Raw genomic sequence first — 25,527 nt, forward strand, 5'->3', positions numbered from 1 at the left:
CAAACTATTCAATATTTCATGGTTTGTTTTACTGTTTAAAACAAAAAGAAAAAAATAAAAGTCATATTTGCAAACTCACTCATTGCAACATGTTAACATTTTAATGGACTTCTTTTAATTTATTATTTCTTTTTCTTTCCCACTAGTTTTAACTATAGTATGAATTTTTTTGAATAACTGTTATTTAATAATTAAGTTTTTAAATAAATCTAAAAATACATTCGTATTAAGTTTTTTTTTCTTAAACACGCTGGTATAATTTTATTAAAAACATAGTTGAAAAAATATATTTTTTAATATAATATAAATATTAACCGGCGACAAAGAAGCTCAAGCAAAGATGATGGCCAACCTTTTCAATATTTTACAGTCTCTACTTAACGAATTGGAAGCTTATCCATTTATATAGCCAATAGGAAACAAGTTCGTAATAGAGAAACTCATATCGTTTTAAAAAACAATTTGGTTAAGCATATGTGGCAAAAATTTGGCTTCAAATTAAACCAGTTAAATATTGAGCTTACCTTGTCACAAAAGTGCAAATGAGCTAAGCTGCTCAAGCACAAATCTATAAAAAGCTCGAAACGAGCCGTGCTTTTCCGAGCTTAAGTCAAGCCCGAGCATTTAAATAAAACTCATTTAGTTATTGAACTCGAGTTCTCGACTTGTATGAGAAGCTCGATTAGGTTCGTTAACAATTCTGTGTATATTTAAGTTTATCTCTTTGATACTTTTATGTTTTAAATTCACACCGCACAACCGAGCATGAGATAAGCTTTGACTTGTTTAAGATACTATACTAGCTTGAGCAAAACTTAGGCTCGTTTAAGGTTTTTCTAAAATAATTAAAAATATATAGTTAAATTAATACATAAAACATAAGCCAAACCTGAGCTTAAAAACCAATTCAAAAACCGAGCTCGAGCTTTAAGTAAAAATCAAAACAAGCCAAACTTGAACTCTAGTAAATCAAAACGAGCCGAACTCGATTCAAAATCATGGCCTCGTTCTGGCCACTTATCTTGCCCCTATAAATTGGACTAGGGTTTCGTATCAAGTCTTCTACTTGTACTCAGCCGACTACCGAACTTGCTAGCAAAGCGGGACTGCCATCGGATATCTCAGAATCAGGTACGGCCCGTTAATTACGCGTCTTAGTTTCCGTCTAATCCGTTAATTGATTATTAGTTTAGCTAGACTTAACAGATCTGCATGCTCATCATGTTTTTCAGTTCAGTTACTGTATATTTCTGTATTCCGTTAGATAATATTCGAGTAATTATGTATCCTGATTCCACAGTTTTGATATTATTACTAAGTGTTAAGATCCGAGCTCATTTAGGTTTTGATATGAATATTAGGTCAAGATTCTGTATAGAGTTGAAATTATGAGCTATGATTTGATCTTAAAACTATTAATATATCAATTTGACTTATTTGAATTTATCGTCTAGAAATGGCGCCTACGTTCTATGTTGGTTCTGAAGCCGGTTTGAAGAAGCTCGATGAGTACCTTTTGTCTCGCAGTTACATCACCGGGTGAGTTTACATTGATATTTGAAAGTTATTCATGGTTTTAATTCTTGATTGATGATGTGGAGTAATTTATATATCTTATTTTCTAAGATATCAAGCTTCCAAGGATGACCTCACTGTTCATGGTGCTTTCACGAAACCTCCATCACCACAATATGTGAATGTTTCTCGTTGGTTCAACCATATCGAGGCACTTTTAAGAATCTCGTGAGTTTTTTTTAATTTTGTCTATTAGTTGTTTAAAAAATACATATTAGTTAAGAGTTGGTTCAAGTTAGTTGCCTGGTTATGTTGTCAGTATTGTTATCTCTAGTATAATTAGGTGGTGTATCATCTGTTATTATTTGTACCTTATAATCACAATTTTCACATTTTACATTTTCTCTCGTGTTTTTATATCCACGGTAGATTAGGTGGTTTATACAAAGTCTATAGTGCTCATTTTTAAATTTCTTGCAGTGGTGTCTCTGCTGAAGGAAGTGGTGTTACCATAGAAGGATCTGCTAGTTTCCCAGAAGAGACTATTGCAACTCCTCCTGCTGCTGAGACAAAGGTAAAATATGCTTACAAATATATAATAATAGATGCGATTTGCTATTTGATTTATCATTTGTTACACTTAAATATGATTGCACATATGCTATTCAGGCTGCGGCCGATGAGGATGATGATAGTGATGTGGATCTTTTTGGTGAAGAGACCGAGGAGGAAAAGAAGGCTGCTGAAGAACGTGCAGCTGCAGTGAAGGCATCTGGAAAGAAGAAAGAATGTGGGTTTATGCTTTGTTTTGTTCAATCTTCCTGAATATTACTTTGACTTGCATTGTTTCTTATGTACTTGAATTTGCGTATGTGGTTCCATTTTCAGCCGGCAAGTCTTCAGTTTTGATGGATATCAAGCCGTGGGATGATGAGACTGATATGCAAAAGCTTGAGGAGGCTGTTAGAAGTGTGCAAATGGAGGGCTTGTTGTGGGGCGCATGTATGTTTGTTATTATTATATATTTTTAGTAACTTGCTGGCACATTTATATGCATAAGTTTGGGATTTATTATGATATTTTGTTTCTCTGTCTGCAGCAAAATTGGTGCCAGTAGGGTATGGTATCAAGAAGCTACAGATCATGTTGACTATTGTTGATGACTTGGTGTCTGTTGACACACTTATTGAAGAGCATCTTACTGTGGAACCAATTAACGAGTATGTTCAGAGCTGTGATATTGTGGCCTTCAACAAGATCTGTAAGTTTTATTTGTGTTTTCTGTTTCTTTATTGTTTCTGTTATTGATTTGGTCCCTTGTTTTTTTAACTTTTTATTGATGACTGCCTTTGTGATTGCAGAATTGATCAATGTTTGCTACTATGATGCATGTGGTTTTGGTGGTTTATGGTCATGTTTTGATCATTGCTGTGTTAATGTTTGTTTAGTGACTGGATTTATGTATGAGTATGTTTGGATTTGTTGGTTTTGGTAATCAGTGAATTGTGGTTGGTTGAATCATTTGATCCGAGAAGCCTAATTCCAGTGAACTTGTTAACTTGCTTTGACCTACAAAGAAGTCAACCAAATGTGTTAAAAACGGATATCTAAAGTGAAGGTGCAATGGTTAATTTGTAAGTTTCACTAAACAACATGACTAATAACTTAATTAAATAAACTAGATCGAGTTAACTTACTAACTAAACTAAAATAAAACGAGTTAACTTACTGTAGATTTCAGATGAGGAAAGAATATTATAATCATTTCGGTCTATTTTGTCTTGGTTGATTTTCCTTTTGATGGTTATTCTCTCCACGGCTGAGCTATGGTTAGGAATGAACGCTTCATGGATGATAGAAATACAACTTTACTAATGCTAAACAAGTTTTATAGATTACATCAACTAAAACTATGTCAAAACATGCCAAAATTTATCTATACCTAAGTGATATACAAAGAAACAAAAATAAATAAATGAATGATAAATTATGTTCATGGTGAAAACAGAAAGAAAAAACAAGTTTAGAGAGTCTAAGCCTTCGATTCTTCGATCATGGATACGTGTAAACACTCAAATGCTTCACTCCTTCACCAAGTCAACAGCTTTTACTCGATTATTTTCCTAACAATGGGTTTAATTATGTATATAATTGTTTTTTTTTAGGTTTTGTGTCCTGGGATATAAATCGAATGGCATTGTACAACCGTATTGCAGTTTGGATTTTTATTTCTTAAATTTTCTATTTTATTTGTCATCATCCAGCCTTCATCTTTTTAGCTCGTTTTCTTCCAAATCTTCCGGTATGTACATAATTACCTACAAGTTCACTAATCATACAATAAGTAACAAATAAACACGATTTGCAATAAAAACATATTGAAATGTGTAGATAAAATATGCATAATATAGCTCACCATATATAATTATTACAATAATATGTGTATCTGACTATATTGTCTAATTTGAATCGAATTAATCTAAATTTGAGACGAACTCGAGTTTTTTATTCGAATCGAATTTCAAAGCAGTGTTTTTAAATTTCAGGTTTAAAGTTTGAAAGCTCACTACTTGGGGTATGTTTGGGATTTGCTTATTTAACCTCCTTATTAACTATTAGCTTTTCTAAAAACAAGTTAAAAAGTTGTTTGGTTCAAACCCTATATGGGTAAATGGTGACATTTTAAACCTCCTTGTAACTTATTATTGGTAAAAGGTAATTACCCATTACAATTTACAGCACTCTTCAAACCCTACACAACCCTGCCGCCTCTCAACTGCCACCAGCCCACCGCGTCATTAAGGTTCGATTATTGGATTTTAAATCCGTTTGATTATCGTCTAATTTAAGTGGGTGCTGTTTATATGAAGTTAATTATATGTATATATGAAGTAACGAAATATGATTGTTTCAGTTTGTGTAGTTAAAGTTTGCTTAGGTAATTAAGCTATAGGTTTTGATGTGTTAGAAAGAAACAAGTGCACTTCACAAGAACTGGGGCTTAGTATATTGGACAGCTAAGCCTAATGGATGAAACCGGGATTTGTTTTGCAAATGCTAAAGTAACAACTTCAGTTCCATACCAAACTACTTATTTGAGTTGGGCTACTTTTAACTTGCCTATTGCTTTCTAAATTATTGTTTTTTATTAAGTTTGTATAGCCAACAATTCTATTTTGTTCTCTTTTAATTGTTATAGCGTATATTATTATTATTATGTGTCTTTTTGGTCATAATAATTGTAAGATTCAAGATTGCCAGTTTATTCAAGATTATAGAATGTGATTTTAGGACTACATTGATTTGTCGCCATGTATCATATTATGGATGAAAACCGCCCAAGTGTTGTTGTTTGTGAAAAATCAACTAAAATGAATAAACAAAAGTTCTTGTGGAATAATGCTAGTTCAAGGAGTTTATCGATGCGTGCTTGTAGTTATGACTGCATCGTGAAAGCCGTTAATTAATTCGTTTATCTTTTAGGTAGATAAAGGCTTTGCAAATTTTAAGGATTTGGTTGTCGTAGGAGATCAAACTATGACTCCGTTATGATTTCAAAACGATAGCAATCCGAACGGTGTTCGATGTAAATAAAACATAGAGGGCAAAGGAGACACTGATGAAATTAGTTTAGGTCATGATGAGCCTTTGTTGCCAACAGACGTTGGTAGTAGTTCGAATAAAAGGAAGAAGTCGAAGGATGTTGCCAACAAACGTTCAACCAAGAGCAAAACTTCATCTTTTGAGGAAAAGCTAGATGTTGCATTAGATGCCTTTTTAAAAAAATGCACACAAACTTTTCCACCAAATAGTTCCTCCCCAACAATTGCAGATTGCATGAACATTGTCGTCACTTTTCCCAATTTCGAAGAAGGTTCCAGAGAGTATTCACGTGCATTGCGTGTTTTGACCAAAAAGAAAAATCGTGAAGCTTTTATGTATCCAAGGACTCGTGAAGCCAAGATGGAGTTCCTTAAGTTTCTTATGGAAAAAAGGTTGTCGCTTTACATTATGTCTTATCGTGTGACACCATGTGTTATTGTTCTACATTTTATATGTGTTTTATCGTTTTATTTCTACTTTTTTATATTTGTGTTATCTTTTGACATTATACATGTTATTGTTTTACATCTTATAAGTGTGTTATCGTTTGACATCGTGTGTTATTTATATAGGACGGATAGTGACGACTCTGATTCTGATTCAGATGATGGTGATGAAGAATACCAGGTAAACAAGGATATAGAATTCAAAATGTTATTTGCATTGGTTGTCAAAGGGATAATAATAGCTCGTGACTTGCGTAACGCATGAACGTAATGCCACACGTTGGATCGCACATGGCACGTGTTTATTATGAAATATGGAATGGCCATCATAAACGGTGTTACGAAATATTTAGACGGGACGTATCATGATGAGGTTATGCATATGGCCGCAATAAGAGATATTATTGCGCAAGATATAATGGATTTGCGGAGATGAATGTAGTAGCATGGCATTATTTTGTTATTATTGCGCATTTTGGGGATTTTTTTTAATGATTTATTTACATTTGTATGAACTTAATTTTATTATGGTCTTATCAATGGATTTTTAGTTACGTATTCGTAATTTTTTTAAATATGCTTGGTTGCTAGGGAGGAAAAAAAAAGGTATGCAATAGTAAGCATTCCCCCAACATTTTTAAAATCGAACTTATTGGCTTATAAAAGAATGCCATTTTTTTTTATTATTTTATACGAATAAGCTAAGCTAAACATTTTTTAAAATCAATTTATTGTTCTCTCCCACTATAAAAGCTAATCCAAATACGTTTTTAAAAACCTTTTAGCAATGTTCTTAAAACCAATACGAACCGGCCGGTTCAATTTGTTAAACCGGATATCGCAAATTGCTGGAACACCCCCCCCCCCCCCCCCCCCCCTCCCCCATACCAGTTTGTACTAGCAAACCATTTTTTCCAATTTTCAGGCCAATCAATAAAAAAATTTAATAATATTTTGTAAAAAAATGTGTTAATTTGGAGTAATAAAAAACAAACATATTTTGCCCAAGAGATTTTTTATATTTGTGTCACTGGCCCATGTTTTTTTTTTACTTTTAACATAATAATTAACATTGAAACAAATAAATTTTTGATTTATTTTTTGAAAATTGAGTGGTTTTTTTTTTTTTTAATTATAGATTAACATTTGGATTATTTTTTATTATGGATTTATGTACTTTTAGGTTATTTTTTGAGTTGAAGTTGCATTTGTATGAAATTAGCTTTTAGCTCCCCGTATTACGGGTTGTTTTTTACATTTGTCGTTTATAACATTGTGAACGTATTTTTTTTATTCTTATTTAATTTATCGTAATGAAGTTTGTAGTATACTTGGACCTATTTTTTTTTCCATTTATGCCTGGTTATGTTTGTTTATGTTCATTTTTTGATAAAACATTGAATGAATCATCTATCTAATGTTTTATATTTGCTCATTTGTGTTCATTTAAGTGTGTTTATTTATAATCGTTTATGTTTGTGTTCATTTACTTTTGCTCACATATGTACATTTACCTATGTTCAATTACGTTCGTTTATGTTTATGAACTGTTCATTTAAATTTTACATGAATGAACATTTAACCTAGGTTTGTACCATATAGCATTAAGATAAATAACTAAATCAACCATGCCTTTATAAATTGAATATAACACAGTATGTTAGTAATATACCACAAGTAACAGTAGTTATAGGCCTGGAATCTTGGCGTGGTGGTATGAGTGATAAAGATGAAAATAAATTGACCCGGATAAAGTTTCATAAATAAAAAAAAGGAGGTAAGAGGTGACCAGATCTAAATCAGTGTTTGATTAAACGGTGTTCATTTGGCGATTTAGGAGAATCCAATAAAAGAATGGGCGGTTGATGTAGGCGATGATTGTGGTTGATGCATGAGAGAGGAGGTTGACGATGGTGGGTGGTAATCGAAAGTTAACTGGAGATAGAGAGGATAGACGACCACAGAAAATATAAATTAAATTATGGTTTGATGATGAAGGATTTCACAAATAAATGAGATGTTATAATTTGTTTAAAGGCTATTCGGGTTTGGTGAGATCAATAACCGGCGAAAATTATTGTTTAATGATAAAAGAGCTTTACAAATAAACCCCATGACCCGTTTATTTTTTAACTTAAACGGGTCTAGACCGGGTCAAATAAGTGAGAGCACCATTTAGAATTTGAAGCAATCCAGTTGCTCGATTCCAAATAAGCAAAATCCCAAACACACCTAAAATAAAAATAAGGGGGTGTTTGGCCTAGCTTTTTTAACAAAGCTTATAGTTTTTTTTGCTTTTCTTTTATAAAATAAGCATAACTTAGTGTTTGGTTTAGCTTTTTAAGCTTATGCTTATTAGCTTATATAAGCTCTTTTGAAGAAACTTATGTGAAGATGGTTTTTTAACTTATTTGTATAAGGGTGTAAGTTACTCGTTTGCCCTTAAATGGTGATGGATTAATAATTATTGAAGCAACTTATTACTCTTACAAATTAAATAATTGTGGATTTAACAACTTATTAATACGCTAAATTTGGTAAAGTTATAAGCTAATCCAAACACTTAAAAATATAATAAGCATAAGCTAAAAAATAAAAGCTGACCCCTAAAATCCCTAGTGAGTCGCTGGTGTGGTGATATCAGATATGCCGAAGAGAACGACACACACGTACTCGAGCGAGGATGCGTTGCCGGAGGGTCCAGATTCTGATATCTTCGTCTATTACTGCAAGCATTGCAGCTCTCACCTTCTCATCACCGGTCGGTCAACCTGCCCTAATTACTCCACTAATAATAGTTTTATTTCCGCACAAATATTAATATCATTGTTTCTATTGCCAATACAGCTTATTATTGATTTCTAAACACAATAGCACTTTAGAGCCCTTACTATTTCACACTAGGTTGGTATAACAAATTAGACACGGTTGCCTGTGGTGCTTATTAGGAGCCCTAATAGCAGATGCTGTAATTAGGTGCCGGAGGAAGGACTTCTTCGAATGTTGCAGACAACAGATTCTGTGATCGGAGGCCGAAAGGCTTGCGGCTGTAGAAGAGAACTAGGATTTACTCAAGGTCTAACGTCTAAGGGGGACGAGGCCGAACTGGTGCTTATTTTAGGCATATGTTTATTTCATTATTATATTTAAAAAATATAAGCAGGTCAGCAGGCGTTTAACCTGCTTATACGCGAATAAATATTGTCGTGTACGTGTCAACCTGTTTAAGACACAAAACATGTTGAGCTCAAACTTGTTTAGCTCTGTGTCATTCGTGGTTAACAAGTTCGTTCCATAAATTGCTAGCCCTATAGTAAACACTACACAGTTATGTTACTGAAGATTTGAGCACGCTTTTATTACTTTAAGATTTGGAATTACTCTAGAAATGTATATAGCATAATCTTACTTTTTTTTTAATTTGTCATTGATTTTACACGCGCTATTACCTTAATAAATTGTCATTTGTCATTTATCTATACGGTTTTCCCATCTTAAAGTATGATTGTAGATACACAATTGCAGAAAATGCCCAAAAGAAAAACCGACAAAGCCTACGTATTGGATAAGAAAAAGCATCTTACAAGGTTAAACATAAACGAGGCAGGCAAAGTTCTTCTAAAGCGGTAAGCTGCATATATCATGACTACTTTTTGAAAAACTGGTACGGTTTATTTTATTTTTGGCTAACTGATTATAACTGTATTCTGTTACAGAGGTGAAGGGAAGTTAGAAAAGCAGTTTCGCATGAACTGCATAGGGTGTGGACTCTTTGTTTGTTACCGTTCTGAAGAAGACTTGGACTCTGCTTCTTTCATATATGTTGTTGATGGTGCACTCAGTACAATTGCTGCAGAAACTAACCCGCAGGTAAACTAACTGTAACAAATTAGTGTGATATGTTTAGTGTGAATGCTTAATGTTGTTTTAAATTAATATTATCTGGTTTAATGATGTAGGATGCTCCTGTACCGCCGTGCATTTCTCAGTTAGAGGGAGGACTTGTCCAGGTAGCGATTGAAGTGGAAGACCGTGCTCAGCGGTCAGCAATTACAAGTAAATTTTTTTCATAATGAATATCCGTCACAAGTATCCAACTGACAGATTTTCATAAAATGATAAAATCTCTGAGGTTAAATTATGTTTTGCTTGAAAACTTTACAGGGGTGAATGCTGATGATGTTAGAGTCACTGTGGCTGCACCTGCAGCACGTGGGGAAGCTAACAATGAACTTTTGGAATTTATGGGCAAGGTTTTTTTCTTCTTTTGATTCTTTTTTTTTCTTTTTGGTAATATTTTATTATTTTGTGGGGTCTAGCTAACTTGATTTTGTGTTTATAGGTTTTAGGTTTGAAACTAAGCCAGATGACCCTTCAAAGAGGGTGGAATAGCAAGTCTAAGCTTCTTGTGGTGAGTTGAAATAAAATTTATGTTATTAGTAGAAACAAATTCATTAGATTGGATTGTGTGAATAATGGGGTTTGATTCATATATTTTGGAGCAGGTGGAAGATTTGACAGGAAGAGAGGTATATGAGAAGCTGCTTGAAGCTGTGCAGCCTTGAATTCCGTCACTGTGATCTTTGATTGGCTCATCTTAAGTCACTTCTTTTTCTTGAATGTACTCTCAATGTAAGACATTTTTTAAAGACGTGAACCGATTCTGATTTCTGAGTAGTAGAATCTGAATGTATCGATGAAGTGAAGTGAGATTTGCAATTATGAACCTTCTTTTTCATCATGTCTCCTTGCTTGTTACTTATAAATGATATTCTAACCTGGTTGCTGCTATCGTCGTATTACCGGTGTATTAGCGGTGCAAGAGGCTGAGGATTAGACAGCTCAAGTATTCAAGCTTGATCTAGGAATATACGCACTATGATCTTATTTTAAGTTTTTAACCATTATCTGAGTGGAAATCTGTTTGCTGGACTTCAGAACTTTTCTCCAATTCGGGATGGCAAAATCGCCGGTGCACTCTTCCCATCCTGCTTTTCGCCGCATTAACTTTCATCTCAGCCTGGTACCAAAATCTCTGCCTGCACTTCACGCCATCTTTTGATCATTCTGTGTGCCCAAACTCGAACTCAATTAGTTTCACTTTATGCTTGTATATTAAAAAGTGGTCCGCTTAAGAGCTCAAATCAACCGAAACTAACAATTTTAAGTCCAAACTTAACTTATTTAGTAAACAAGCTCAAACCCAAGTTTTATAACTTACATAAGAACCATTAACATATTTGAGCCTATTATTTATATAAACTTACCAGTTATTTAATATAAAAAATAAATATTATATTATAAATAGTTTTACAATAACGACGAAAAAAAAAACATGCACATAATGATAGTTTATTATTAATGTATAATAAAGTGTAAAGTGTTATTTTCTTTCTTTTGGTTCTTTCTTATGGTTTGGTCACTAACATTCAAAATCTTTTTTTCTCACCTGGCTAACCTTGTGGTTTTTATTTTCTTGCCAATATAGTCTAAACTTTATCATTAGATGTTTTCCGTTAAGTTAATGTCAAATGACAAAATATTCTCAATAGCAAATAAGTAATTATCATACTTAACCAAATTATCATCTTGCTTAGTGTTCCGCCAATTAAAACACACTTGTCACCTTCTTTGCCTATATAAGGGGGTCTTTGGCCTAGTTTTTATTTTTTGGCTTATGCTTATATTTTAAAGTAGTTTATAGCTTATTTTCTATTATTTGAAAAGTTCTTTTTAAGTGTTTAGATTAGCTTATATTCTACAAGTTGATAATAAGTTGTTAATCCACAATTCTTTAGTTTGTTAGTAATAAGTTGTTTCAATAATTATTAATCCATCACCATTTGAGGGCAAATGAGTATTTACACCTTTACACGTACAAGCTTATTCAAATAAGCTAAAAAACCATCTTCAAATAAGCTTCTTCAAATTAGCTTATATAAGTTTTATAAGCATAAACTTAAAAAGCTAAAACAAACATCAAGTTAAGCTTATTTGGTAAAAAAAAAAAAAACTAAAAGAGCTATAAGCCTTCATAAAAAAGCAAGGCCAAACGCCCCCTAAACATACACATATTTCTATCTTTATCTAGTTCTAAACGGAACAAAAGCATATTTTGAATGATTTGGAACAGAGATCGTCAAGATTCAAGATGTAGATCGAGTTGAGATTTAGAGAAATGGAACCAAAGCACATTCTGTGTTTCCGGCATTGAGCGTAGACATAGGTGTAAGTGTGGAAATCGGATTAAAAAAGCGAGTATCAGCGCATTTGAACCTGTCGCCAGCGGTGGTGGGCCAAGAACAGATCTGAAGAAGCCTGGTCATCAACGGTGAGGGAGGTTAGGGTTTTGAGATCAAAACCTAGGAATGGGGTAACAGAGTGAACAAAAAGAACAAGAAAAGAAGACACTAAGGACGGTCAACCGAAAAAAAAAATTAAAGTGACAAAAACAACCAAACCACATGAACAATATATGATTTTGTAATATAACAAAAAAATCTATTTGAAAGACAACAAAAATAAACTGTGAATTTAAAATTAAACTTACACTTAACAAACCGCACAAATCAAACCCAAACCTGTTAGATATATTGAATTCGTGCGTAAACTCAACTTTAAATTTCAAACTAGCAAAGCCGACTCATAAATTTTAAACAACTCCAGTTCGATTTATCAAATTTACTGCAAGATTTATCACTACTAACTTGAATATAGCTGAAATAGCAAAATCAGATATGAACTCAACCAATCAAAAATAGAACCAGATCACAGTTGGACATCAACCATGAATGAAACAAGTTTCTTAAATACTGTAAATCCATAAAACACCACCATAATAGATATGATAAGAATCTTATGAAAATTGAAATATAGCAAATGAAAACAAAAACCGCAACACTATGACTGAAGAGAATGCACCCCTGACTTAAGCTTGGTTCTTCTTGGTTCTGGGAGCCAACTGAGTCTCAGGCTGCATTAAGTTAATAATTAATCAAAAACCTTTCCAACATGCGTTTAACATTTAACATTTAAAAAAATGCATAAAATGAAACTAACCTCCTTTTTAACGGGTTCTTCCTTCTCAGACAAAGTGAGCTCAATGTGACAAGGAGATGACATGTAAGCTGCACAAAAATCATAAGTTTACGTTATTCACCCAAAACAAGCAAATAACAATCTTACTCAAAAACATTAAAATAAGTTATACTCACGGTTGATTCTTCCATGAGCACGGTATGTACGACGTCTCTGCTTTTGTGCTTGGTTCACCTGGATGTGAGAGATGTGAAGAGCATCCACATCCAACCCCTTGACCTACGCAAATTAAAAACAATCATAAACTTGTAAAGCTAATGATTTGGGAAAAAAATAATATCTTAAAACGATTGTACATACTTCCGCGTTACTTTCAGCATTCTTTAGCAGATCAAGGATAAACTTTGCTGACTTTGCAGGCCAACGCCCTTGACCGTTAGAATGACGGCTCTTCGCCTGTGCGGTACGTCCAACTCCACGACAGAAACGAGTGAATGGAATGGCTTGCTTATGAGCCAAAACATCTTCCAGGTATTTCTTGGCCTTGATCAAAGGCAACTTACGGATAGCATGGGCGGTCTCACGAGTGTTCTGAACAGACACAATACGTTTATATCAGATGAATAAACACATAAAAAACAAAATATAATCATTCGAAACATCAATTTAAAACAACAAAGAGCTATTGTCAGATTTGTTAAGTTACCCCAATAGAAACTGCTAATTCCATTAATAATCATAAAACTAAAAAACACTATGCATAATGATTAGGTGTAGATAATGCATAATATTCATATCAATTTCAATATTTCATAGTAACAGTATTCGTTACACTATACAGTTTACATCCAATACAAAATACGAAAAAAAAACATTTAAAATACCTTGAAATGGCACCTGAGATCAGATCCCCTGGCTTTGCAAGCTGATAAAATACAAATTAATACAGAAAAAAATGATCACTTAGTATAGCAATTAACCAAAGTACTTAATTTCCAATCATTTTAATATAAATCGATTATATAATACATACATACATACATACACTATCTGGTAAGTTTTAATTTTAATAAAAACAAAGCTGAAAGCTTACATTTGGTAGGGTTTTCTGGTTCCTTAGAGTACTTCACCTGAGATCTAATAATAAAAGCAATAATAAGTTAGCACAGTAATAATAGATGTTTACATGTACACCGGTGATGTGTGTGAAATAAACGGTGAGCTAACCATGGCTGCTGATGGTGTATCCGGTGAAAATGGTTGTGTTCTTCGGAGGCCACCCCAACAACGATATGCCTCTAGGGTTTCTAACTATAATGGGGTGAGGTTTGGGCCGGCCTTGTACTCGGTAGCCCAGTACTATGTTTTTTTAATTGGGCTTTTTGTATCATATTGTAAAAGTTATTATTATAATAATAATAATAATAATAATAATAATAATAATAATAATAATTAAGAAGTTTGGCGACGTAAACATTGTCTCACGTGATTTGTCAGCCTTTTTATTTGTTTTTTTATTTTAAATTAGTGTCGGTTCGCTGTCGTAAAATACGGGATTCTTTTACCGTTGATACCGTCAAATTGTTTCCGCCAAATTCACGTCAGCTCGCGATCGCAACCTAAGGTTTTTTTCCCCGAGTTTTTTTTTGTCCATCAATTCTAGACGAATTCGCGTCAGGTCACGGCCACAACGCGCATATATTTTTGGTTTTCACCACGGTTTTTTTATGTAAATATGTTAATTTGTTGTATTTTGAGTGTTGACAAATTAACTTATTGCTTTAATTTCGGTGTCGTAACCTGATACCAACGGAACTCGTGTCAGTTCACCACCACAACACATGGTTCTCTGCGTACGATTTAGTGCCGACAACTTCAATTCCGACTGAATTCGCGTTAGTTCGCAAACGCAACGTGCAGGTTTTTTATCACTTTTTTTGTCCCTCGATTCCAGAATCAACGAATTCGTATCCGTTCGCAACTACAACGCTCGTGTTTTCTTTGTTCGCCACGTTTTTAATATATTTTAAATATGTTAAGTTGTTGTATTTGGATGTGGACGTATTTATAATTTGCTTTATTTTTGGCTTCGTAAATAGATACCAACCAAAGTGTATCGGTTCATAATCGCAACACATGTTTTGTTTTGTTATGTTAATTTGTTGTATTTTTGCGTAAACAAAGTTATTTTTTTATTTTTTTGGGTGGGGTGGGGGGGGGGGGTTATTATTGGTTTCGTAACCCGACACCGATCGAATTCACCTCGACTCGCAGACGCACTACACGATTTAATAAGTTTTACGGGTACGACTGTCAACACATCAGCCCGACGCAACGCGCCGGAAATCTTCCTAGTTATTATGAAAGTGAAAGATATTATTAGTATATTATTCATGCAATTTCTAATTTTTTAGAAACTCTCCTACTTATAACTTTATTATAAAAGTCATAAAAAAATATAAACTTTTTTCTAATGATGTATTCTAACAACGTGTGTGAATTGAATTTCTGAAATAAATGGGTTGGGGTCAGTTTCGGGTTGAACCCGCAAACACCTTTAGCTAAAGTGGTCGCGTTTGTGTCAACTAGTAGCTTCACAAGTTAACCTGTTTAACTCATTTAATTTTTTTATTATTTTAACTGGATATTTTATGCTAGAGTTTAAAAGTAAATTAACATAGTTTAAACATAAATGCTTCGAAAAATAAACATATATGTAAATTTAGAATTTCAAAGAATTAATACGTAAAGGAAATCAAATAACCATTTCTCGGGTTACGGAAGTTGAGTCTGTGTCAGCCCGAGAATAAACATGCCACGCTTGGCTTCATGTGGACGGTTTCCGGTTTCGTGTTGAGTTCAACCCACCAGCCATCAAGCACGAACCGTTTATCAATCCCATTTCAAACATGCGTGCGCACTTTCAATTCATGTCTGCATCTTATGATTCTTAAAGTGTATGCATTTAAGATTAAGGAAACATGCACTTCAATTCCGTACATGATTAAATCATTTTGAGTTGGTGAATCTGTATATGAAATCGTTTTGAGTATTGAAAGACAATTTGTGTTTAGCTTATCTCACAAAAATTAAACCCAAGTTTATGTTATAGATGAATTTGATGTCGATTACGTTAATTTGTTTTAGATTAATTAGGCTGTAATTTTCAAATGGAATGGTTCAAAACAATGATGGTAATGGTGGATACCCAAGAAGGCAAGAACACGAACCAACCAAGCATTTTGTGATATGTGACTCAATTTTAGAATTTTCTCAGCCTGATTACGAAATAATTCAATCAATACCTAACTCAACAAATTAGCATGCAAATTGCAAACTAAGCAGGATTATCATCGTTGCGAAAGCGAACACCTTCGACGATGCAACATATCATCCATGTGTCACGAAGCACAACTTCAAATTTCCACCTTCAATCCATCTATATTGCACGATCAAATATCGCAGAGGCCTTATAAAGGTAATGCATGTGTGCCTATCCTGTCTCCTCATACCCTACCAATAGTTTGTCTAGAAGTTACGATAGATATGTTTGTTTGTTAATTTATAACATCATCCGTAACATCATAATGATGGGTTTGAAAGTATTCCTACTTGAGTTATAGCTTTGCTATAACACTGGATAGGTTTATTTGTTTCTTATATACATACACCGTATGTTAAATGTTTGTTTTGAAAGTATTCCTATGTCCGAGACAGGCTTCCCCTTCACAAAGTGTTAGTATATAATTTTTATCATATTTACTTAATCAGACGTGGTTGCAGAATCTATCATGTTTTGAACAATGAAGAGCGTGTTCTCATCAAAGTGGTTAGAATTTAAAATATGATTTGAGGTATTTATGTCACAATCAAATTGGTTAGAATTTAAAATATGATTTGAGGTATTTATGTCATATTTCAGCCATGGAAAGCGTGTTACTACGATCACAAGTGTGTATTGATCGAACAGGTGATAAGAAATTCAAGTATGTCACATGTACCAAGTCCATACAAGTGCAAAGATAATTAAATCCTAAACGGCATCTAATGATACCGGTTGGTTGGGATCCTTTAGTGTTATTGATTCTGCATAATTTATTGATGACGTTAATGGATTATATTCGTGTGGTAAAGACAACTTATGATTAGACTCCCACCAATTATATATACTAGAAGTGAGAACTACATGGTTGAGGGGACAGATGCTGCTGATGTATTTGCAAAAGCTTTACATGATTCCACAAGCCGTGTCTTTTTATTGCCCAGTAGCTAAGACTCAACACACCCCATCAATAATCTACTAACCTATGGCTATGGGACCAGATAAAGCGCAACTTACACCGAGCAGTTGACTTTTAAGGGGTTACGGATTGGTTAAAAATACTGACCATCTGCCATTATGGTAGTATAATAACTAGAGCTGGCAAATTGGCAAATATATGGGCTGGACGGTTAAGGTAACATGTCAAACTCGGTAACTTTTGTACAGATTGGATTGACCCTAAACACCTTTTATCTAAATATAATGGTAAGCGCTAGAGCGGATCACCCCTAGAAAAGTTTAAATATGGTAGCAAATGCCCTAGAAAAACAATAAAAGACCTCATGATGAATGCCCTAAACCTAAACCAGTGAAATGTATATGGGAAAGGTTAGCAGCACTACAACTCACCTAGGTGGTTAATAACTAATAACTTGGAGGTCAAGCTAAAACAACAAACAAGTAGACTATCAAATACATGATGACATAAGTTACATGTAACATATGATCTAATAAGCACGTACAGAATTATTACAGTATATTGGGCTAGACACAACAACAAAAACGCAGACCAAATCATTAACCATCATCATCGTGAACATGTTGATTGCATTCTATGTACCTTTTCGTTTTATGTTGTTCAAAACAGCCGGTTTCCCTTCAAACAAATCCGACAAGTACTTCTCCAAATCATCGGGGGTGTATTTGACATACTTGCCTGCATGTCTTCCACTGTCCAACTGACTCCCGAACCTCCCAAAAAACGAACGATAAGCAGGAAGCACCTTTTCAGATATTGATATTCGAAGCTCTTCACGAAGCTGATCATCCGGGACCCGCCAAACAGATTGCACCCTGTAAATTTCTTCAAAACACACGTTAAAGTTTTTGAATCTTTCTTTAAGAACTAACTTAGATGCACCACTTGACCCCCCACCAACCCCTTCATCCTTCAAACACAACAATGCCTTCCCCCATGCTGATCTCAGATAACTCGTGTGCCATTGACGAATTTGCCCTCGATGCTTCCGAATCCACCGATCACCCAAAAGGTTTCTAAGCTCAGAATCTTTTACTTTCTGAACAATGTAAAGAATATTGTTCATCAAGAATATGTACCTAAGGGCATTATCGTCATACAATTTTGATTTCTCTTCAAGATTCGCTTGTAGCGAAGTAATTAGTGACAACAACCGGCATGAAACGGGAGATAAAGTATCACCGCTATCGATATCATCAACCATTTCAGAAATTATATCATGATCTCGACTATTAGGCAACAGGTTGTTTAACGACTCGCTATAATCAACCAATAACTTAATATAATTCATAACATAACGAGTTACCGGATGAATCTCACCGCCCTGCAAAGCTCTCCTAGAATTCTCCCCCTTCACCGCATTCTCAAACTCAACAAACGTCCCAATCGCCGCTTCACCTAACCCACTCAAAACAGACTTCACCTCATTACAAACCGACTCACCAGACTCATCAGCAAACAAAGCTTCAATATCATTCAACACGTCCGCAACAACATCATACATATCAAGTATCCTAAACAGCTTCTCCGACGACCTTTGACCAATCGCAACTGCTTCACCGAAATTCAAAAGCTGCATCACGCACCCTTTCGCAGTCTCGACGAAACTAATCTCCTTAATCAATTCAGACTCACTAAACACCTGTTCACATAACTGTTTCTCCCCAACTAAAAGCACTTTGACCACAATTTTGACCGCCTGAATCCACTTCTTCATCTTCTCATCCAACAACTTCCACTCAATCTTCTGCACCTCTTCAATACTCAACTTCTCGACTCCGAGAATCGACAAACACTCGTCCAACACATCGCGTCTCACATTACTATAAACCTGACAACACTCTTTCTCATAACCAGACCGAATCATCCGATCCGCAATCGCTTTAAGCTCCTTAATCGCTTCCGGATAAATCAACTCCACATAAACATCACCGCCTAAACTCAAACCTCTATCATGAAAATAACCGCTGCTGACGTCATCGTCCTCTCGAAAACTCTCAAACTCATCCTCAATCTCAATCTCGCGTGACGTGTTCATCGTGTTCATCGAGCCTTTACGGATCGATCCGTACAGCCGATCCACGTCAAGCGGCACGGTGTTACGGATCAGAATATGCAGAAACTCGTCTTCGAGCTTGGACATGGCTAACTGCAACGCGTTTTCAGCTCGATCCATGACCTGGCTGTCCCAATCGGACTGGATGGTTAGGTTTTCGGTTAGGTTGATGATTGAGTCAACGGCTTCGAGATAGTCGGTGGTGGAAGAGTCAACAGGCTCGCCGGAATCGTGGCGGAGGATGAGGCTCTCGGCGGATTGGAAGCGGTGATCGGTTTCATCACCACCGTCGATTAAATCGGTGATGTTGGATAAGCGGTTGTCGAAATTGGAGAGGATGAGGATCATGTCTTCGGTTGCTTGCGTGTTGATGTTGAGGCTTTTTACTATCTGTTGAGCTGTGGCTAGGACTCTATCCTGGCCTTCTATGGTTGCAGCCATAACCGGTGGATGAATTAGGGTTATTGGTGGCTGATTGTTTAGAGGCAGTGGCAGTGATATTTTCCGAACAAGAGGGTTGTTGTTGACCGGCTGGAATACGTCATATCAAATACGGTTTAGGAAAGGGGTGTATTTATATCAATCAATAGAATAAAGGGTTTTGGTATTTGGGAATGGGAGGTGACTTTTATTATTGGGTTAATTTGCTTTGAATAAAAACAAAAATTTGATAATATGAAAATAAAAAAAATTTAAAAAAACTTTGTTATAATAAAAGCATTTCTTAGTTTAACCCCGTTATTAAAAGGATTAAAAATATATTTTTTAAATAGTTAACTACACCATCGTTATGTATGTTTTGATTTTAAGTTTTTAAAAACTAGAGTTGTTAGTAATAATCTTAGTTCGTTTGAATTTTGAAGTAGTAATTTGGGTTGTCTCCTAGAATCGTTAAAAATTTTGGATTAAAAGCAAAAAAAATTATGCCTTGAGTAAAAGGTTTTTCTATTAGGTTTAAACATTAAAAATTTTAAATTAATTTACTTGATTATGATTTGAGTTGTGAAAAAAATGAAATAAAAAAAATTAAATGGGTTAAAATGAGTTGAGTAATTAGATGTAAATATTAAAAACACGTATTTTTTTATATATAAGTTAAAAATATATATTAACGCCTACTGGGTTATCGATCGGGGACAGTCGACCTCCCCACCCTCCTTCATAACTGGCCCTCGTAATAATAATCATCAAATTATGAAGTCAGTTGAGATAACCTGTCACCCAAAGATATTATCAAGATTTTTTGAAACATCAAATTTTCATAGAAATTTTATGTTAACGTCAACACTTATTACACTACATACTCAATCTACCATGTCTTCCACGATCAGTCATTCTCCATATGTCAAAGGTTCTTTGAAAACACCCTCAGCCATCGAAGAGGGTGATCGACGGTGGGTTCAAAATATTAAAGAAATATTTAATTATTGATGGGATTTACCTAAAGATAGAGATAAAGAGGCATGTCGGACGATTATGGTCTTACAATGATCTATTGTTCTTTTAAAACATTCTATACCCACAAGTTTTTTAAAACTAACTCATAACTGGCCCAAACCCAAATATCTGCCCCATAACCCATCATGAATGTTTCATAATTTAATTTGCTAGCCACATTCAAGTTCATTTTGTCATGGCTACCCAAAAAGCCAATGTTGTTGAAACCATACAAGTCGGTCGAACCAGTCCGACGGGATTCGGTCCAATGGCCAGTTCAGTTCTGTGTAGTTCGCTCGGCTTCCAAAGAACCAGCCGGTCCAAACCGGATCAACCAGTTCGACCGGGAAATGGAGCGGTTGAATCGGTTTACTATGAAAAAATATTTAAAAGAAAAACTTTTTTTCAGCCCTACTCGTCATTTTTTTTACCAAAATTGTTTGGCCGGTTAAACCGGTGAACCGGTCGTCTGTCCGATCTGGTTACGAAAATATTGCAAAAAACCATAGATTTTGAGCTAGGTTTGATTGGTTGTATGAATAATTCGTTGGGCCCTACACCCCCCCCCCCCCCCAACCGATAATCACCACACCCATTACAACACTGGATCCGCAATTGGCCAACACAGTGCACTAATTGATCAAGAGAAACTTGTAAAATTAATCAAATATTAAGCTAAACACACAATATTCATTCATCTTCATAATGCCTCAGACAACAGCTATTGCTTGAATCTACAATATTCATCACTCATTACATTTTCAACGTGTGAAGGACAAACATATTCAAAATTTTAAAAGTCATCAATGTATAAATAACTCGTTTGAAAGTTCACATATGAAGTATGACACGTGGGTTCGTAGTCAAAATTCCTTAAATTTTACCCGATAATGTTTTACATTATTGAATTGTTACATGTACAGGATCTTGACTTATGGAATCTTCACAATCCAAATTTTGTTGTTTCTTGTAGTTGTTTGGCCGTCTAAAATTATTATATGAAGTAAACCCCCATTTGGTTTCTAAATGATGAATGAATAACTTCTTTTTCTTTATCGATATTTATTTTCAATCATCAACTTATAAAACAAATATTATTGCTTAATTAAGACATGACCATTTTTTCATTCCTTTTAACTATTTTATCACTAACAAGGCTTTTTCTTTCTTTTCCTTCTTAATGGAGAATTTTTATTATTTATAAGGTTTGAACCCAACACCTCTAAACCCCATGGTGTTTTAAAGACTTTATCTTTGTTTAAAACTTAAAAAGAAAAAAGATAATACCTTATTAACAAAATAGTTAATTTGGTGGGGAAAAATTCAACTGAAATTTCTAACTTTGTTTTGTTTTATGCAATCTTAAATAAATTATTTTTAGAAGGAACTTTTGTTCTTTTCATTTTCAACTTTTCATTGTTCACAAGGTATGGTCATGATCACATATTCTCTAAAAGTGTAGTATTCACATATGTTCTATCGTACAAAAATAGATAAAGAGAAATGCATCTTTTTAGAAAGTGAAAGGATTTAGAATTATTTTCCGTTATAAAGAACTTTTCGATTTAAATTCTAAATATATTATCATCATAAGATCTACTTTGATATATTCTTGCGATGGTCACAAATAAAGCCCTATATACGTATTCATTATTAAATGTGCACACTCTTTTTCGTATAAATAAGATTTCAAAGAGATACATTTTAGCGGTCCCAGATATAAAATAGGTTTTCGTTGTATTGAATCTCTCTTAATTAAAGGAAACTATTTCTTTTTATTTCCATTTTGTAACTGATTAAACAAGCATTTTGTTGTTGATGAGGGCTATAATTCTTGTCTTCCATATACACCAACATATCGTGAGAATCACCGACTGGATTACTTTATTTTACTGTCTTGTAACCCACCAGTGACATGAATATTGAGGAGACCGTGGAACTTAAAGGCGCACATCACTGATGTGACATAGCAATTCCACACCAACTACTAATAAATTGCCATATCACTGTCACTGATGTGACATAGCAAGATAGGAAAATGTGTCCGGCCGACTCTCTTTCACTTTCACATAATGGACAATGGTTAATTTTCTCAATAGTCTTTCGTTTAAATAGGCATCCGATGTTGCAACTCTTCACATCTCAATCTTCCATCCAAAGAGATTAACTTTTAATGGGACACACCTATTTTAATCCATGACGAAACCAACAGTAGGTTACTGTTAGCTTGACACAATTTTCGGCCGAATTTTGTAGAAAACATTCATCGCCAACAAAAACTACAGACGTTAGTGATTATATGTTATGTTAATTGTATTCCGATACATTGAAGATAAGTCATGAACATTTGAATAGTTAGGGCTTAGTTGATCCATGATTTAGGTTTCATTTTTCGTTTCCTTTTCGTTTATTTCGAGAAATATATCGATCAATTCCGATTCTTTCTTTTTCTCTTGATTCTTTTCCGATCAAGATTTATAGATCATGTTCATGGATTAACGAAAATGTGCAAAAACTTTTTTCTCCTCTGTCATTCTATGAGTCTCTTCCTTTTTATGAATCATAAAAATATTTAAATGGTTATGAACTTTGAATGACAACTTGACCGTTACAAACATATATTCATTATTATAAAAAAAGCATTACCAATTTTCTATTGTAAATAAGAATTTATAAAACAAGTAGCATAGAAATGTAGAATGAGACAATATATGTTAATTTAATAATCAAGACCGTATATACGAGATAAACATTGGGATGGCACGCCAGTAAAGAATGGATTTAACGTTGTTGTATCCAGAGAAGGTCGTTCTGCCACAAATGTGAAAACGTCTACTTTTGACTTTATAGAAAATAACAAAATTTTATAAAATTCCGTTTCCCACTTCAAAAAGTCAAAGCAACACTCTTTGAGGTATTCTAGGCGTTGAATGGCATATCCCACAACTTGACCATCATCAACATATTCATTTTTATATATTTATGTAAAATAGTAGTTTTGCTGATTAAATTATTGTTTTAAGTTGAGATCAAGTTGCGTAGAATATTTTTATATTATTATCTTCAACTTGAATGAATCTGGAAATTTTCATAAATAGTGTTTTTGTAAAAGTTGTTTAAACATGGTGTGGTTTTGAGTGATGTTACAAAAATGGTGTAACCGGCGTTTGAAACCGAGGTTTGAGTATTTTTCTCTTAATGTGTCAGACGGAAATTTCATAGAATGAATCTGTCTTTAATAACTATAGTATAAACCAATGTTTTCATAACCGGATCGGACAACGAACTGGTCGAACCGGCCAGGCCAGCTGAACGGCTTTTGCTTAAAAAAATGCTAAAAAGGGATTTTTCAAACAAAAAATTATTTTTTTTATAGAAAACCGGTACAACCGGTCCGGTTTTCCCGTCGGACCAATGAACCAGTTCGGACTGGTCGGTTTTCTAGAAACCGAGCGAACTGCGTATGGTTATTGTTAGAAGGTTAAATTTATGTACTTCGTGACAACACTAATTGTTAGTGATAACCAGTAGAGGATTCAAATTGATGCCTAGGTTTGAGGGTGGGGGTGGTGGGCTGGTTGACTTTGCCCCATTAGGGTGCAAAACTCCAGAATTTGTTTTAAGATTTATATTAATTTAAGGCAATTTGGTTATGTAAACAATCAACTAATTAGGGGCATTTTGCACTTTAGTTATGTAACCATCAACCTAAGGGGCATTTTTGTCATCTAACATCTAAGTACCAAGCTGTGACACTTTAGTCATTAACTGGTTGCCAACTTTGCATTTGATGGAACTTGCCGTACAACAGAAGGAAACTTTATTTATTTATTGAACAGCCAGAAATCTTATTAAAAAATGAGAGTAACAAGTAGCTTTTCCCGGCAAGAACCATAAGGCTGTCAATTTATGACACGGACCTGTTAAAACGATACGACACGAGTTTTAACAGGTTTGGGTTTGAGCTTAACAGGTTTCGTGTCTTAAACATGTCGACCTGTTTAAGACACGTTTAAATTCGTGTCCTAACAGGTTAATGACCTGTTAACTTGTTAGTAACCTGTGTAGATTTTTATTTAAAAAAATAAATATATATGCACTCCTAAAGTCTTAAACCTAAAGTCATACTTACAAACGACGTTTCATTAATGCCCGTCAGAACCCAATATTATGTTTTTTATGGATGTTATGCTTTGCTTATATGGTTTTTTGTTTCAAGTATTTTATGGATTTGTCGTCTTTTGTTTCAAGTATGTTATGGATTTGTGGTTTTTTGTTTCAAATATGTTATGGATTATCTAGTAATTAAGACTTTTATGCTCGTTTTGAATATTTTGGTTTCGTTACACATGTATTATTCATTGTGTCTTTAATCAGGTCTCTTAACAAGTCTTAACAAGTTAACCTGCTACTAAACAGGTTCGTGTAGTGTTTGGAAAAAATGACACGATTAGTTATCGTGTCATGTTCGTGTTTAGCACAACAGGTCATCGTGTTTTATCGTGTCGTGTCCGACATGTTATGACATCCCTAAGAACCACCAAGATGCTCAATTCCTAAATGCAAGCTCACCTGGATACAATGAATCAAAACGAGAACACACACCAATCGTCGCATTCTAACCAACCATTTCCCAACAGTTCTTTACCCATAAGAATGATAAACGTTTAATGTTTTCTTTATCCAATTCACCGAGACTCTCGTCTTATTAAAAAGTGTTTCATTTTTTGTCTTCCATAGACACCAACAAGCGGTAAGGATAATGGATTGAAGAAGAAACTTTAGTTTCCATAGAGAATCACAATAGGTGCATCGCTTACAAAATTACTACTACTTATTTTGACTCAACTTGTCGCTCACCTACGTTTACTACTACAAAACAAAGAGATCTTGTGCCAAAAATTGGAATTTGGTTATTGAACTTGTCTAAGATAATGAGACTACAGCAAGAATATTGCTGGCTTTTGGAATTTCTGATATTAGTTGGGCCCATAAGATCAAATTAGTGGTCTTCATTAGAAGGTATTTTATATTTGATTCACACTTTCTCAAATGTCGTCAACTGTTGTATATCAATAGGCGATTGTTGTAGTCATGCCAATGCTACTTATATTTCCATTTGATATTAAAA

At 34.3% G+C, this 25,527-nt stretch overlaps 3 protein-coding genes and 1 pseudogene across 4 annotated transcripts; 2 read left to right on the plus strand and 2 right to left on the minus strand.

The window, feature by feature from the left end:
• The first annotated feature begins 1,423 nt into the window (after nucleotides 1-1,423).
• Nucleotides 1,424-3,076, plus strand: LOC143540589 (elongation factor 1-delta 1-like). Its single transcript, XM_077033605.1, has 7 exons — nucleotides 1,424-1,539; nucleotides 1,627-1,743; nucleotides 1,996-2,089; nucleotides 2,185-2,305; nucleotides 2,404-2,517; nucleotides 2,615-2,776; nucleotides 2,877-3,076. Coding segments are annotated over exons 1-7 (693 nt in total). The 5' UTR covers nucleotides 1,424-1,456; the 3' UTR covers nucleotides 2,879-3,076.
• Nucleotides 3,077-8,210: 5,134 nt separating this feature from the next.
• LOC143540590 (UPF0235 protein At5g63440-like) lies at nucleotides 8,211-10,259 on the plus strand. Of its 2 annotated transcripts, none has more exons than XM_077033606.1 (7): nucleotides 8,211-8,325; nucleotides 9,076-9,190; nucleotides 9,281-9,434; nucleotides 9,524-9,620; nucleotides 9,729-9,817; nucleotides 9,907-9,975; nucleotides 10,070-10,259. In XM_077033606.1, exons 1-7 carry the CDS (start codon nucleotides 8,211-8,213, stop codon nucleotides 10,127-10,129), a joined length of 699 nt encoding a protein of 232 aa, XP_076889721.1. In that variant the 3' UTR covers nucleotides 10,130-10,259. The 2 variants fall into 2 exon arrangements, with proteins under 2 accessions (XP_076889721.1, XP_076889722.1); XM_077033607.1 differs by having other exon boundaries at nucleotides 8,214-8,325; nucleotides 9,090-9,190.
• Nucleotides 10,260-12,315: 2,056 nt separating this feature from the next.
• Nucleotides 12,316-13,870, minus strand: LOC143540591 (large ribosomal subunit protein uL22y-like). The gene is made up of 7 exons (XM_077033608.1): nucleotides 13,830-13,870; nucleotides 13,696-13,732; nucleotides 13,487-13,527; nucleotides 12,963-13,193; nucleotides 12,779-12,881; nucleotides 12,624-12,691; nucleotides 12,316-12,537 (listed from the first exon to the last, which is right to left on the minus strand). The coding sequence occupies exons 1-7, from the start codon at nucleotides 13,830-13,832 to the stop codon at nucleotides 12,493-12,495; spliced, it is 528 nt and encodes a 175-aa protein (XP_076889723.1). The 5' UTR covers nucleotides 13,833-13,870; the 3' UTR covers nucleotides 12,316-12,492.
• A 3,474-nt stretch (nucleotides 13,871-17,344) lies between these two features.
• Nucleotides 17,345-19,400, minus strand: LOC143540618 (exocyst complex component EXO70B1 pseudogene; annotated as a pseudogene).
• Nucleotides 19,401-25,527: the final 6,127 nt, after the last annotated feature.

The sequence above is a fragment of the Bidens hawaiensis genome, unplaced genomic scaffold (assembly GCF_021521415.1).
Source record: "Bidens hawaiensis isolate Kalapana, Puna unplaced genomic scaffold, B.hawaiensis_p1.1 tig00012283_1, whole genome shotgun sequence".
Lineage (NCBI taxonomy): Eukaryota > Viridiplantae > Streptophyta > Magnoliopsida > Asterales > Asteraceae > Bidens > Bidens hawaiensis.

Bases quoted from the DNA above. Each gene is read 5' to 3' on its own strand.
- LOC143540591 (XM_077033608.1), bottom strand. The intron at 13,528-13,695 runs GTAAGCTTTCAG...GTATTTTATCAG, and splicing joins ACCAGAAAACCCTACCAAAT to CTTGCAAAGCCAGGGGATCT. The intron at 13,194-13,486 runs GTATTTTAAATG...GTGTCTGTTCAG, and splicing joins ATCTCAGGTGCCATTTCAAG to AACACTCGTGAGACCGCCCA.
- LOC143540589 (XM_077033605.1), top strand. From the start codon at position 1,457: ATGGCGCCTACGTTCTATGTTGGTTCTGAAGCCGGTTTGAAGAAGCTC. The intron at 1,540-1,626 runs GTGAGTTTACAT...TTATTTTCTAAG, and splicing joins TCTCGCAGTTACATCACCGG to ATATCAAGCTTCCAAGGATG. The intron at 2,090-2,184 runs GTAAAATATGCT...TATGCTATTCAG, and splicing joins CTCCTGCTGCTGAGACAAAG to GCTGCGGCCGATGAGGATGA.
- LOC143540590 (XM_077033606.1), top strand. From the start codon at position 8,211: ATGCCGAAGAGAACGACACACACGTACTCGAGCGAGGATGCGTTGCCG. The intron at 9,435-9,523 runs GTAAACTAACTG...TTAATGATGTAG, and splicing joins CTGCAGAAACTAACCCGCAG to GATGCTCCTGTACCGCCGTG. The intron at 9,976-10,069 runs GTGAGTTGAAAT...ATTTTGGAGCAG, and splicing joins GCAAGTCTAAGCTTCTTGTG to GTGGAAGATTTGACAGGAAG.